At 42.1% G+C, this 15,512-nt stretch overlaps 3 protein-coding genes across 3 annotated transcripts; 2 read left to right on the top strand and 1 right to left on the bottom strand.

The window, feature by feature from the left end:
• Positions 1–242: 242 nt before the first annotated feature.
• On the bottom strand, positions 243–4,039 carry LOC127774213 (putative disease resistance protein RGA3). Its single transcript, XM_052300477.1, has 3 exons — positions 3,740–4,039; positions 549–2,651; positions 243–433 (listed from the first exon to the last, which is right to left on the bottom strand). The coding sequence occupies exons 1-3, from the start codon at positions 4,037–4,039 to the stop codon at positions 368–370; spliced, it is 2,469 nt and encodes an 822-aa protein (XP_052156437.1). The 3' UTR covers positions 243–367.
• Positions 4,040–4,231: 192 nt separating this feature from the next.
• LOC127774419 (conserved oligomeric Golgi complex subunit 5) lies at positions 4,232–9,090 on the top strand. The gene is made up of 3 exons (XM_052300661.1): positions 4,232–5,414; positions 6,162–6,632; positions 7,730–9,090. The coding sequence occupies exons 1-3, from the start codon at positions 4,332–4,334 to the stop codon at positions 8,642–8,644; spliced, it is 2,469 nt and encodes an 822-aa protein (XP_052156621.1). The 5' UTR covers positions 4,232–4,331; the 3' UTR covers positions 8,645–9,090.
• Positions 9,091–9,736: 646 nt separating this feature from the next.
• Positions 9,737–14,836, top strand: LOC127774526 (probable methyltransferase PMT7). Its single transcript, XM_052300787.1, has 8 exons — positions 9,737–10,001; positions 10,636–11,047; positions 11,348–11,637; positions 11,963–12,346; positions 12,956–13,202; positions 13,277–13,415; positions 14,044–14,203; positions 14,291–14,836. Exons 1-7 carry the CDS (start codon positions 9,809–9,811, stop codon positions 14,200–14,202), a joined length of 1,824 nt encoding a protein of 607 aa, XP_052156747.1. The 5' UTR covers positions 9,737–9,808; the 3' UTR covers position 14,203; positions 14,291–14,836.
• Positions 14,837–15,512: the final 676 nt, after the last annotated feature.

Raw genomic sequence — 15,512 nt, 5'->3', positions numbered from 1 at the left:
TTTGGGCAGTCTATAATTTCCATGGCGTCCAACTTTGGAAAAGTAACTGATGTCACTTGTTGAGTGTCATATTCATGCCAGTTCTCTAAGGATTCCATCCATTCTAGTGACAATAATTTTAATTTTTGAAATACCACTAATTGGTTGCCATATTCTTCATCAGTGGGGTACCTGTAACACAAGTATTTCAACCTCTCCATTCGTTTGAGACGGAGAACTTCAAGAAAGGGAAGCTGCCACACTGGTGGGAGTTTGACACACATTACAGAGCCTCTCAAACTGAGTTTAACAATATTTTGCAGTGTCACACCATCTTCCATCCACATTGGAAAGTCGGTGCCCATATATTGCCTTAGCTTTAGAACTTTTAATCCGTAGGGAGGCCTAAGAGCATCCAGCACTTCTTCAGGACGGCATAATTGCAAATATTCATCTGCAGAATGACAATGTGAACAGGTGAAATTTCGTGAGTCCCAACAAAGTGCTAGTTGCTGAAGATTTTTCTTATTCTCAAGGTTGGCTTCTTTTGCTTGTAACGGATTTGTTACCTTCAGCAAATTATGTAGTTGTAGCTTGCCCCCAAGTTCTAAGTCCTTGAGTTCTTGAAGTCTACGATCAGATTCATTACCAACCATATACATTGTCAATGTTCGTAAACTGCTGAGCTGCCCTAGACCCGGCGGCATCCTTTGTAGACTAGAACAACCATCAAGGTATACATGGCGAAGGCTGATCATAAATTTCATGCCGTCAGGCAGGTGAGTCAGGCCCCTGCATCTATTGAGCATTAGTATTTGTAAATTGTACAGTGCACTGACCGCTTCAGGGAGTGTTTTTATGTCGCTATAGGATAAATCAAGATACCGCAAGTGCTTCATATATGCTGGTTCAACTGAGAATCTTTCATTGTCACAGATATGAAGCCCAAGCACTCTACAAGGGGACACCATGAATCTGACGTCCTTCATAGAATTCATATGATTCTTACATAAACTAAATAGACTTCGGATAATTGGACAACGCTGCATCACGAAACCAATCTTGTGTGGATGTGGGAAAACTAGATGATGGACATTCTTCGGCATTTTATTTATTTCAACAAGATTTTGCAAAGTATAGCACTCATCCCTGCTTATAGAAACTGCAAGATCATGCATAAGATCATGAATTTTGCATGTAGTTACATCTTTGTACCCATATATGTACTCTTCCTTGCGGGACCGAGTTTGCTTCGCATTTTGGAAAAATGATCTCCAAAGAAGCTCCAGAAAAACCTTGTTCCCAGTTTCTTCTATGTCCGAGGTCTCTTTAGATGGAATGAATCCATTTGATATCCAAAGATGTATTAGATCATCCTTATCAATCTCGTAGTCCTTTGGGAATACAGCACAAAAAGCAAAGCACTGTTTCATAAAAGAAGGTAGATGTTTGTAGCTCAATGATAGGACTGTCAGTATGTTATTTTCCTCCCAAGTATTGTTTTGAAGGATCGCCAGCCAATCCCTTACATTATGTTTTCTACTCAGCAGGCCTCCCATACTATTTATTGCTAATGGGACTCCAGAACATTTTTGAACAATTTTTGTACCAATCTCGACAAACTCACAAGACTTGGCCACACCTGTACGGAACGCTCTTTCACAGAATAGAGTCCAAGAATCTTCTTGGCTAAGTTGTTCTAGGGCCAATGGAGGAACTGTCCCCATAACTGACGCAACATTCGAATTTCGGGTAGTGACAACCACCGCACTTCCCATTCTACAGGAACAAAGCAATGTTCTTAGAGCCTCCCATTTTTGTTCATCTTCATTCCAAACATCATCTAGTACAAGGAGGTACCTCTTTTGGCTCAAAACTTCCCGGAGACGTTGCTGTAGCAATTCCAGGTTATCACTCTTCAGTCCACAATCATTCCCAATTGCGGTGTCAATTATCCCCTTGACAATAACAGGAACATTGAAGTTCTCTGACACACAAACCCACATATGCTTTTGAAAATGTGCTTTCACTTTCACGTCATTGAAGACCAGCTGCGCAAGAGTTGTCTTGCCCAGTCCTCCTATCCCAACAATAGGAAGTATTAGCAATTCGTCACTCCTGGCACTTAGAAGCATATGGACGATTTGACCTCTTTCTTTCTCCCTTCCAATAACTTCCTGCTCGTCAACGTAGGAATAGGTCTGCATCCTCTCATCCACTGGCATGGGGCAATTTAGGAACCCAAATCGATTCATTTGCAAAACAAGCTCATTGATCTGTTCGACTATCTGCTGGAGTCTCTTTCCTATCCTATACTTGAACAGTAAAGGATTATAATGAGAAGAAAAGAAAGCCCTTACGGCACTATTGATTTTATGCCCACGACGGAGCGCCTCGCAGCGAAGCGCCTCGTAGTGCAGCTCATCGAGGGCATCATCAGCATCACAGGCAGCCAGCTTCAGCTTGGTGATCCAGGACTTCACAGCAGGCTTCTTGGATGCCTGCTCCTCAGCATCATATATCACTTGGTTGACGGCAAGCAGCAAGGTACACAGCTCCGAACGCCGGTGTTCAATACCCCCGATGAAGCTAAACTCTGTGGAGAGTGATTCGCTAGCTTTTTTCAGGAGGGCAGGTAGAAGAGCTGAGAGTAGCTCAGCCATGGCTCCAAGCTTAGAGTTCAAAGGAATATGGGCAAGATGGGAAGACAGTGGAGAATCAGCAGAAGGTCTAGTATTTAGAATCTTAAGGAGGAGGAAAGATACAATACATAACAGGTTGCTGTAAGTGGGACACAAATATATTGAGGGAGGACAACAATAAGTTGATTCTTAAAGGAGTACGAGAAAAATGGATTGCATCCATCATGCTAGGTGACACCTTTTGAATTTCAAATAATCATGTCATATTTTAAAATGTACCCATAGATCCAAAATTGGTCTGAATATGTGCTTTATATCCCAAATTGGTCACGAACAGAACTTATATACTAAAACTCATGTACCCCCAAAGAATCGATAGCATTGCAGTTTTCAGTTAAAACTGCAAAACGTAAAACAGTAAATGTCAATGCAACACAGAATCAATCATGAGATACATTGGAAGTCATGTATATCAAAGCCCCAGTGGACGTTGGGTTTATGCTGCAATCACAGAGAATGTTCGTTGGGTTTATGCAAAAACAGAAATGACCATTCGCTGGAATTATAAATCATTGCATGAACCCAGTGATAGCAGAATCCCCCTCCACTGAAACATCTCCTTAGCAGCAATACGATGAAACTTCGAGGTAGTTTCATCTTTCAACTAAACAACACCAATATTTTACTCTATAAAAAATGGCAGTATGACACACATATATTACTTTATTAGAGAATGTGGCAAAGGCTCGCGCATCTTTGCATCAAGAATGGAGGGGAAAAAGCAAGCTAAAGTATAACACGCATTATTGCGACGAAAACACTAATATGGATCTTCTTTTCAAAAAGGAAATAAATAAATAAATAATAAAAAGTAACACCCTTAACAGCAGTTGTTATCACCGCGGTGCATACATAGGGTTATCATTCTCTATCGGAAAAGATGTCCATTGTGGAATCGATCCAAAGCTTCAATCAGGAATTCAATATTGCTAGACCGATCCACGCATACACCCACCACCACCACCACCCATAAAAAAACAAAAAAGAGAGGAAGACAAACTTTACCTCTAGAATGCTCTAAGCTACTAGCAGGGTCAGAAAAGTAAAGTAAATCTTACAGTTGCAGGTGGAGGCTGTGGAGCCATGGCTGCCGTGCCGTGCCGTGACTTGCGCCGACCGCGGAGATCCGGCTTCCTCCGCTCCGATGAGATTTGGCTCCAGAACGCGTACGGCCGTTGTAGGAGAGAGCATGGCTGCCGGCGTGCGGCGGCCGGCACCGGGTTTTCGCCGCCGCCGCCGCCGCCGGAGCGGAGAGCGGAGGCGACCGAGCAGAACACGAGCACCGGAATCTCCGCAACCGCTACTCCAGGCCGTCGGATCGGAACAGACGGCCAGGATCTGGCCCGGCTCACTCTCATCCAACAAATTGGGGGCCCGCAATGACGGCCCATCTTGTGGATGGGCCTATAAATTAAACTAATTTTCCAGCCCAGCAAGGGCTCGCACTCCGGGCCATGATACCATCATATTTACTTGTTTGGGCCTGAAAATTTTGGCCCATTCCTTCCTGCGAAATCCAAACGACGAAACAAACAGCGGAGTCCGAGAGACTCCGATGAGTGGTTTCCTCACTCAGATCTCTCCTCCGTCTCTCCCACCGCTTCTCAGATCCACCACCACCCGCGGTCGCCGGCGGCCACCGCGCGCGCCATGGCCGCGCCAGCGACTCCGCGGCTGCTCCTCTCGCCGACCTCCAAGGACCTCATCGCCGCCGCCTCCTCCTCATTCCCGTCGCCGCCGTCCCCGACGACCTCTTCCTCCGCCCCCGATCCCGCCTCCCCGCTCGACGCCTTCGCCTCGGACCCGGTCCTCTCCGCCTTCCTCTCCCCGTCCTTCTCCCCCTCCGACTTCTCCTCCGCCGCGCTCTCCTCGGGCCTCGCCGCCTCCCGCGCCGAGCAGCTGCAGGAGGCCATCCGCCTCCTCCGCCGCCACCTCCGCGCCGAGGTGCTCCGCCGCCACCCGCTCCTCCTCTCCCACCTCCTCTCCCTCCGCTCCGCCTCCGCCTCGCTCTCCTCCCTCCCCTCCCACCTCCACCTCCTCTCCTCCCACCTCTCGCTCCTCTCCTCCCATCTCTCCGCGCCGCGCGCACACCTCGCGCACTCCTCCTCCTCCCTCTCCACCCTCCTCTCCACCGCCGACCTCCTGCTCCACTCCCACCGCCTCGTCCGCCTCTCCTCCCGCCTCCTCACCTCCACGCCGCCCCCCGACCTCGCCCGCCAGGCCGAGCTCCACCGCGAGATCCGCCTCCTCTACGAGGAGAAGAACCTCGCCGGCATCAATGCCGTCGACGAGGAGATGCGCAAGGTCGATGCGGCTGCCTCTAAGCTCCGATCGGAGGCCAGCGCTGTGATCGATCGCGGCATCGCTGAGTCCAACCAGAACGACGTCTGGTGCGGGCTGCAGGTGTACTATAATCTCGGAGAACTGAAGCCGGCGGTGGAAGGGCTCGTGTCGAAGTACAAGGCGGCAGGCGCGAAGAGTGTGGCTGTGGCACTGGACATGAAGGCGATATCAATGGCTGCAGGGGGTGGAGGCGGCCCTGGAGGGGTGCAGAGGAGTGGCACGCCGCAGATTGGCGGCAGTAAGAAGGCAGCGGAGGCACTGTGGGATAGGATGAGGCAGTGCATGGAGGAGCTGCATCGGTCGGTCACGGCCGCATGGCAGCTGCAGACTGTGCTCACCAAGAAACGTGTTCCATTCACACAAATGCTGTTCCTCGAGGAGGTTTGGCAGGTGAGACCTGATCAATGGGCTAATCCAATTGCTGCAAATTAATCGAAATGAAATTCATAATTTAAGATGTGTTAAAGTTGGTAAACATTGAACAGACACTATATGAAGATTTTGTTGACAATATGATGTTCGTCTGTGAGTGAGATATGTTGGCAGCCAAGAGATGTTAGGCAGAATAATTCACATCGATATACCTGTAACTATTTTGTAGGGAACAAATTGTATCTAAGTCTACATGTTTAGTTATTGATCCTATATTGTTTACACTTATTTTGGCAGGGTTGCACGATATATCACAATGTAATTTGTCAACCTAAATTGAATCTTATGATATATCATTTTCATGTAGTTGATAGTAGAGATAAGTGCATGCCTTGGATTAGGTGTAATGTATCAGTTCTAGAATAATGAATTATGTTTAAGATGTCAGTTGGAAAGTAATATGAACTATCTATTCATGATGCTCAGTGTTGCAACATATATTGAGTTATTACTAACTAGTAAACACATATAGTCCTTTCTATCTCCTATAGCCTCCTGTTCTGTGAAATTTATGTGTGGATGTTCCGTGGTCTGTACAATCGAGTGCTAAATTTTCCTTGTTCTAATATTTACCTGTCAATTGTTTATACTTGTGTGCCAATATCTTGATATTGCTCACCTTTTTTTTAGAAATTTAGCATTGACATGCTCACCATGCATTCCAATTCCTGTTTCTTGCCTCACTGACAATGAGAAAAATTGCAGGAGGGTGAGCCTCTGTTAACAGAGAGAGTATGGGATGCGATTGTTAAGGCCTTTGCAAGTCAACTGAAATCTGCCTTTACAGCATCAAGCTTTGTGAAGGAAATTTTTACTCTTGGATACCCAAGATTGTTTTCAATGATTGAGAACCTTCTCGAGAGGATTTTAAGAGACACTGATGTAAAAGGCACCCTTCCAGCTCTTACCCCTGAAGGAAAAAACCACATGACTGCAGCCATTGAGATATTCCAGACAGCCTTTCTGGCTCTTTGTCATAGTCGCCTCTCTGATTATATCAATAGCATATTTCCCATGTCAGGCCGTGGTATACCTTCAAAAGACCAAATATCAAGGTTAATTTCTCGCATCCAAGAGGAAGTTGAAGTTGTGAGAACTCATGGGCATTTGCTTGCTCGTGTTCTACAAGAAATTGGAAAAGTTTTGCTTCTCTTAGCACAAAGAGCTGAATATCAGGTATTCACCTGTTACTTTATAATGAAGTTATTTATTTCTAATTTTTCCTAGGGGTTTTGTATGCTTTCTCAGTTTGTCATGTAAATATTAGCATATGTGATTCTCATGGCTTGGTAAATCTACTACTAAGTTCTGATGATTTTGATTGGAAACTTGTATATGTTATTTTTATGTCAAGTCCTGTCATGACCTGTTTCACTGACTGTTTTGTAGATTATTTTCTGTAAAAAAACTTAAGATTTTTTTCTAGCAGATGGTTGTAGCTCTATCTGTAGGTCCTTATTGTGCATTGGGTCGTTCTCTTTTCTTGACTGAGTTTGTGAAGCTAATGAGTCACCTCACAGACCTCAACCTATGTTTAATATGCACTGCTCGGTGCTCTCTGTTCATGGAGGTGCCTGTGTTCTTCTGTCCTTAGGAGCTCCTCTAGTTATATAAGTCAAGCTTTTCACTGAGATGAATAAAACTTTGGAAGTTTTTGTTAAGTTTTGTGGTTATTGGGGGTCGCAGAGTGAAGTCAGAGAGATCTTAGAACCCAGTGAATGTGTACTTGTGGGGACTGCTGGTTGCTTCCAAGAAAATAGTGATATCATGTTGGTTTGGTGAACTAAAATTTGTGTTCTCAACTTCTGTCTAAAATTTGAAGTAAAGAGAGTACAGCATAGAACTTGCATCATGAGAAAAATGATGTCCTATAGTGCACTGCTGCATGAATCCTGCTGCATGAGAAAATGCAACTGACGTCTCAAGCAGAATAGCAGATCATGAAACATGACAGCATTCGTTGGTTTAAGCCGTTCTAAAATCTACAGCATAGAACAGTTGGATCAATGTGCCTTTGCTGGAGAGCAAAAATGCACGCACCATCTAATTATATTGTTTGCTTTGCTGTTGGTTGTTTTACTGACTGAGTACTATTTGCACCATTCGTCCTATGTGATGTACTTGCTTATTTGTATGTGCGCGCACTGCACGGGTTCATTTATACACTTGTCGTGCAGTGCACAACTGCAAAATGACCATAAGTTGGTTGCAGGCATTGTCTTGGTTTTTGTATGCATCTGCTAGGCGCTGATGTATATTTTGCTTCAATGCAGATCTCTACTGGCACTGAAGCCCGACAAGTTACTGGCACAGTGACTCCAGCTCAACTAAAAAACTTTGCTCTATGTCTTCACCTCCAGGATGTTCACACACGTATTTCAAGCATTGTGTCAACACTTCCAAATGTTACCTCTGAAAAACTTTCCAAATCCCTTGAGGCCATTTATACAGTCGCGTGTGATTCAGTGAGCCCTCTATTCAAAGAAATGTTTGATCGTCTCGGATCATGCATTCTGAAAATGCACGAGCAGGACTTTGGAACTCATGGAATGGACGCAACAATGGATAACAATGCTTCAGCTTACATGGAGGAACTGCAGAAGTGTGCCGTCCACTTCCGCAGCGAGTTCTTGTCAAAGCTTCTACCTTCATCATCATCCCGCTCAGAGACCATCTGTACCATAATGGTTAGAAGTATGGCCTCAAGGGTCCTCATATTGTTCATAAGGCACGCCTCTCTAGTAAGGCCACTCTCTGAAGCCGGGAAGCTGAGAATGACAAGGGACATGGCCGAGCTGGAGCTAGCAGTCGGCCAGAATCTGTTTCCAGTGGAGCAGCTGGGCGCACCATACCGGGCATTGCGTGCATTCCGGCCTGTCCTATTCCTGGAGACGTCTCAGCTTGAGAAGTCTCCACTCCTTCAAGACCTGCCCCCTAGTGTGATCCTCCACCACCTATATTCTCGAGGACCTGACGAGTTACAGTCTCCATTGCAGCGTAACAAGCTCACGCCGCTGCAGTATTCTCTCTGGCTCGATTCCCAGGGCGAGGATCAGATCTGGAAGGGCGTGAAAGCAACCTTGGATGACTACGAGATGAAGGTCAGGTCTCGCGGAGATAAGGAGTTCAGCCCTGTGTACCCTCTCATGCTTCAGATTGGATCTGCATTGTCTCAGGCCAAGGGCTAAACTTGTGTTCAGTTCAACCCAGCATCACATATGTTTGTATCATCATCATGTAGGCATTGGTTACTTGAGAGATCGATTGAGCTTTGGAATAGTTTATACAAATGAAATAGCATTTGCATTTGTTTTTTTTATGGAAATAAAGGTGTTCAAAGTACAGACTCTCTTTCTCCTAGCTCCTATTATGTTCTGAAGTGTGTGATATGATTGATCATTGTACATCTATTAGTCCTGTTGTTTCCATCTGCCTGCTTGACTACAAGCATGGGAATTTTGCATGCGCGGCACGCTGATCACTTGCCAGTTGTATGTATGATCTTTGGTGTTTAACTCACCCGAAATGAAGGAATTTTACCTACTCATGTGAGAACTCCCAGAGATTCCAGAGTCCAATTTGGGTTCTTTAAAGAAATTTCCGTGTAATGCATAATGCAATTGTTTTTGTGCAATCGGAAAACATATCAATATCATTGTTGTGATTTTTCTTTTCTATTTCCTGGCATCTCCTTAAGATTTGTGCTTTATTTATCTCCATCCATGACACTAAGATGGTAGTGACAGTGGACATGAAAACTTAATTTATTTATACAAGAGTTAGGTTTAAGAGGGACCGAGGGAGTTACACGATTTAATATAAACTTAATAACATTATTTATTTATATTACAGACTTTCAGTATATATTTAATAAGTATCCGTCCTCACTGCCTAGTAAACAAAAGGGATGAAAAATGTATAAGCAAGATAAATACTCTCTCAGTTTCTTAATATTTAACGCTGTTGACTTTTTTAAACATGTTTGACCATTCGTCTTATTAAAAAAAAGTAATTATTAATTCTTTTTCTATCATTTGATTTATTGTTAAATATACTTTTATATATACATATAGTTTTACATATTTCACAAAATTTTTTGAATAAGACGAATGATCAAACATGTGCTAAAAAAACTAACGGTATCAAACATTTAGAAAAAAGAGAGTATAAAAGAAATGATCATGAGTCAAAGCTACTCAAGTCCCAATCCCCAAGCAATGGATCGATCATCCCCCCCTCTCTCTCTCTCTCTCTCTATAAAAAAAAAGAAAAGAAAAAGCAAGCAGTAGATCATTTTGCCGCGGGGGGAGAGTGTCAGTGACTCAGTAGAGAGAGAGAGGGGCAGCGGAAGAATGGGGCGGTGGTGGCCGCCGACGTCGGCGGCGGCCGCGACGGCGGAGCCGCGGTCGGTGCAGCTGCTGCTGCTGGTCGTAGCCCTCGTCGCCGCCTCCTTCTACGCCGGCACCGTCTTCCGCTCCCCCTCCGCCCCCGCGCTCTTACTGCCCCCATCCGCCTCCCGATCGCCCGATCCTTCCAGAACCCCAGGTACCCTTTGTCTTACCCATCTCGGAGCGCAGCGAGGTGGCGCCCGATCCGCTGCTGCCTCGCATTCTTCAGTTCAGTTCTTGTGGGGGGAATTGGCGTCGTCGGCGGTTTTGCGTTTTCTGGGAGCTTTGCGCAGCTACTTTTTGGCGGTTTTAGGTTCCTAATTGTAGAAATGTTCGATGCTCTTGAATAAGTGTAGGAAGGTGATTATTTTTGTTTAGCAAGGAGGATTGCTTGATTCGTTTGTTACCAGGTGATATAATGTCATGTATTAGACACTGAAAAGAATATGGTTTTGACAAATAGTTGACCATTTTCAGGAAAAAAAAAAAGGAACAAATCAGTTAGACATTTGATCAAATGTATGAGCTGCCAGTATAGAAAGTCGAAAGAGTGCAGACCACTCCTATTCAGTTCATAATTTGTGACATTATATTTTTTAGAGCTTGACACATTTCTGTATGTCTTAGATATGAATTTCTCTGATCTCTTTTTTCTCTGCACTGCAGTTTGTATTGATGGTACAATATACATTTTAGTGGACATAACCTGGACCCAAGCTCACTGTTTAATTTGTATTATTGTATATTATTTCCATACCAAATTATTAAATCTGTTTGATTTTCATATGCAGGTGCTCCAAAGTTTACAAACAGAGTCTCTCTTTCTTATCGAACAAAACCAATCTCAGTTCCAGATTATGGAGTTGATGTTTGTCCTTTGAAATACAACGAGTATATTCCCTGTCACGATGCATCCTATATAAGCCAATTAAAGAAACTGGATAGATCTAGGCATGAGGATCTTGAAAGTATTTGCCCACCACAAGAGAAACGCTTGTTCTGTTTGGTGCCCCCACCAAATGACTACAAGATACCTATAAGATGGCCAACAAGTCGGGACTATGTTTGGCGTAGTAACGTCAACCATTCACGCCTTGCTGAGGTAAAAGGAGGACAGAACTGGGTGCACGAGAAGGGTAAGCTTTGGTGGTTTCCTGGAGGTGGTACTCACTTCAAGCATGGTGCATCAGAGTACATAGAGAGGTAATCCTGAGTCCTGACTTGTGTAGAAGTAGAACGTTTTTTCTGTCCCATGTTCAGTAGTGAGTGTAGATTTCAATGCAATGCTTGATTGCTTGTAAGAACCTAAGATGATATTTGTTGGATATGATGATTAGCAGTTGGTGCTGAGCATTATCAAGTTTGGTCCAATTATAATGTCTTCTTGAGCAACCATTGTATTTGAAGCATACAGCCTAGTATATTAGTTTAATGCTGATGCTCTCCTTTTTTTAATCTTTTAAATATAATTTGACATGGTAGTTTTATACCTGATTGACACAGGCTAGGGAATATGACAACAAACAGTACTGGTGATCTCCGCTCGGCAGGAGTGGTCCAAGTTTTGGATGTTGGATGTGGTGTTGCGAGCTTTTCTGCTTACCTTCTTCCCCTAGACATTCATACTATGTCATTTGCTCCAAAAGATGGCCATGAGAATCAAATCCAGTTTGCTCTAGAACGTGGGATTGGTGCAATGATCTCTGTGTTGGCCACCAAGCAATTACCTTATCCTGAAAATGCGTTTGAAATGGTTCATTGTTCCCGTTGTCGTGTTGACTGGCATGAAAATGGTAAGGTTTACAACTTTAAACACTGTTTATGTCAAGCTATGCAGCCACATTTGACTTATTATGACTCTGAGATTTTGATTGGGCAACATAGTTTTGTGGGAACATTCAGCTATACTATGCTGGTGCTATTCATGATTTTGTGGGAACATTCAGCTATACTATGCTGGTGCTATTCAGCTATAACAAGTTCATCTAAAAGATTAGTTGCTCTCAAGTTAAAAATCTCTGTTCTACATTGGTGCTCTTCCTAAAATGCAATGATCCTTTGTTTCAAAATTTTAATCTGAATGCATAATTCATATTTTGCTGTATGACTTATTTTCAGATGGAATATTGCTGAAAGAGGTAGATCGTCTTCTGCGGCCCAATGGATATTTTGTATACTCTGCTCCACCAGCTTATAGAAAAGATAAGGACTTTCCTGTTATCTGGGAGAAGTTAATGAATATAACAACATCAATGTGCTGGAAGCTTATTGCTAAACATGTTCAGACCGCCATATGGATCAAGCCTGAAGATCAATCCTGCCGACAGAAAAATGCTGATACGAAACTACTGAATATCTGTGACTCGTATGATAATTCTTCACCTTCATGGAAAATTCCATTGATGAACTGTGTGAGATTGAACAAGGACCAGTCAAATATGCAGAAACTGCCTTCCAGACCTGACCGCCTATCATTTTATTCCAGGAGTTTGGAGATGATAGGTCAGCTCATTTAAGCTCCATTTAAATGTGACAAATGCGCCAAGTTTCATAATGAAGCATACTTTTTGTTTGTTTCAAATGGGCAAACAATCTTCGTAATCTTAAAAATGGTCAAAACAGGCATTCTATTCAAAATTCATTTAGGTTAGTGTTATTGACATTTGGGGCTTGACCCATTTGTTGGTGACATAGAGTGCTCCTTCCAGACTAAGGCTCATGATTTAGGGGTTGTTTTGGACTTTTGGTTCCTTGGAAATTTTTATGTCCTTAAAGCTATTTCAGCCTAAGTTGGGTGACATAAAATCTACTATATTTTTTATCTCTTACCTAATTATTTGGGTGATTCTGAAGGATCAATGGATAGTTTCCGTATCCATTACAATTTTGAACTAGGAAGCGCTGTTAATGAAGCATACCAATCTGTCTTGCATTCATCAATTTTGAAGTTCTCTAAACAACTATATATAAGCTTATAATTGTCATTAGTTCAACTTTTATGAGTACTATATTTGCAAATCTGATGGGAGTTACTCTCAAATATCAAATCTGACTTTTGCCTTGAGTGGCATATACATGAATGTAACCTGTTTTCTGAAACATGCTTGATAGGAGTTACTCCAGAGAAGTTCGCAAAGAATAACAAGTTCTGGAGGGACCAGGTTAGCATGTATTGGTCATTTCTTGGTGTTGAGAAGACTAGCATCCGAAATGTCATGGACATGAATGCTAATATTGGTGGATTTGCTGTGGCACTAAGCAATGATCCTGTCTGGATTATGAATGTAGTACCCCATACAATGATCAACACATTGCCTGTTATCTATGATCGTGGGTTAATCGGTTCTTACCATGACTGGTTGGTTGTTTTTCTGGAAAAATAAACTTTTCTTTTCGTTATTTGTGATGGAACTAAATCCATCTATGCTGCAGGTGCGAGCCATTCTCAACATATCCTAGGACATATGATTTGCTGCATGCTTTCCACATCTTTTCTCATTACCAAAGTCGGAAGGAAGACTGTTCAATGGAAGATATCATGCTAGAAATGGATCGTATCATTCGCCCCGAGGTAAACATGCCTTATATTCTACTTGCAGAGTCAAACTTCAAACGTAGATATTATTATGGTCACAGAAACGATTTGTTAGTGCTATTTGTGCTAGAACAAAAGTTATGCTCATTGGCATGCTATATTCCTCAGCAAATCCTAGCTCTAGTCATCAAGTGTTTTGGCCTATCGTTATTGATGTATCATAAAATAGAGTAGAAATGCCTTATCAGAATATCTATATTTACGAACAACTTGACTTCAGTGCAAACGTAATGATTGGTGTTTTATCGCTTTGCCTAGTTAATAAATATTTTTCCATTTCATTTTTAGTTATCCACAAAAGGATTGGACTGTGTCCCATGATTCTCACAAGCTAATTACTGACAAAAATACCAGATTGGTGGTCACTGCAGAATAAATAGTTTATCTGGAGAAATAAGATAACATGTTATGAAATTCAATGATAGTATATCCTTAACCTAATGATTTGCCATTCATATTATTATGAACTGTAAGCTAACAGATTCACGATTCAGACATTATCTTGTGTTGGATCAACTTTTGTGTTTTTCAATTTGATATGGTTAATTACACAAATAAAGTTTATAGAGAAGATCCGTGATCTGACAAAATTATGAACATACAGGGTTTTATCATTATTAGAGATGAGAATGCCATCCTGTCAGGAATCAATGATCTTGCACCAAGGTTCCTTTGGGATGTCACCACACATATGTTGGAAAATGAGGAAAGCAAGCCGGAGAAAGTCTTGATTTGCAGGAAGAAATTCTGGTCCATCGTTTGAGGTGGGCTTAGGCCTAAAGCTGCTGTTTTTATGACCTATTTTGCATTCCCATTTATATCGCTGACTAAACGTGGGTATTCTGCACCAGTGAGCGGATACTATTCAGCGCCAGTTCTTTCCAGATGAGTGTCCTATTATTGAAAAAGCAGATGTCATTCGGCAAAAGGAACACAGAAAAATACATGGAAAAGAAAAGAGGACAACACCGGGTTTCCTTCAGCAACTATTTAGATTCGTATTTCAGTGCTTGAGTATATGTCGATTTTTCTGACTTTAAAAAGGGCCGACCAAAGGTGTAAAGATGCAAGATGACTTTTTCACTTGTTTGATGACGATGCTAGTATGTGTTATGTACTTTCTAATTTCTAACTAGTCTAAGTTAACCTAGGTGTTTTAGCAAAATTTTGCTGGTGTTTCTGTTCTTGTACGGGAGCACATGTGGTACTACTACGACTGAACGGCATGAAGGCTAAATTTACAGTGAACTTTGAGGGATAATTATTTCATTATCTGTTTAATTTGATTTATTATCCTAGTTTGTATGTTGTGGATCATCAACCATGCGCTTGTTTGCAATATCTGTCTACTCTGTCTCTGCGTTGAGCTACCCAGTGTTAACACAATCGCCATGACCATGCATGTTCCATGCCTGCCTGTTTCTTTATTTGATTTTTTTAAACAAAAATATTAGCATGTTATTCTGCTACGTTCCACGGCACATTGTTCTCATTTTTGTTCCTCTTTTTTTTTTAAAAAAAAAAACTTTGGAGTTTTAAACCTTTTATTTTTCTTTTGCCGATATGCTTTATATTTAGCTCGGATTCTAGTTTTATTTTAATTTCCACATGTTTTTTTTCCTTTGCATATTTTCCGACCGATTCTTTTTTTTTTTTGCATGTTGATTGTTCACCTTTTTTAAAACCTGCAACTTCTAAGTTCTTTTGCTGATGCTTTATGCCTTTTCCCATTTTTGCATGATCTGCATGTTTTATTGGTTTCCTTCTTATGTGTGATATTCTAATTTTTATTTACTTTGTTGTTTCTTATTATTAAAAGGTCTGTAGGAGATGTTCCATTATATCTTTGCACGCAAAACAGAATAACTCATTAGCGCATAATTAATTAACTATTATCTATTTTGAAAAAGATTAATATGATTTTTAAAGCAAATTTTCCATAAGAAGCGATAAAATGTAAAAATGCAGACATAAATGGAAGAGAAGCTAGAGCAGGAAAACACATGTATATTACAAACTCTGTAACTAATCAAGCAAATCTAATGAAGGGGCTAGGGGCCGGTTCCCTCATCC

Source organism: Oryza glaberrima, chromosome 5, assembly GCF_000147395.1.
Source record: "Oryza glaberrima chromosome 5, OglaRS2, whole genome shotgun sequence".
Lineage (NCBI taxonomy): Eukaryota > Viridiplantae > Streptophyta > Magnoliopsida > Poales > Poaceae > Oryza > Oryza glaberrima.
This window is presented reverse-complemented; position numbering and strand designations above follow the sequence as displayed.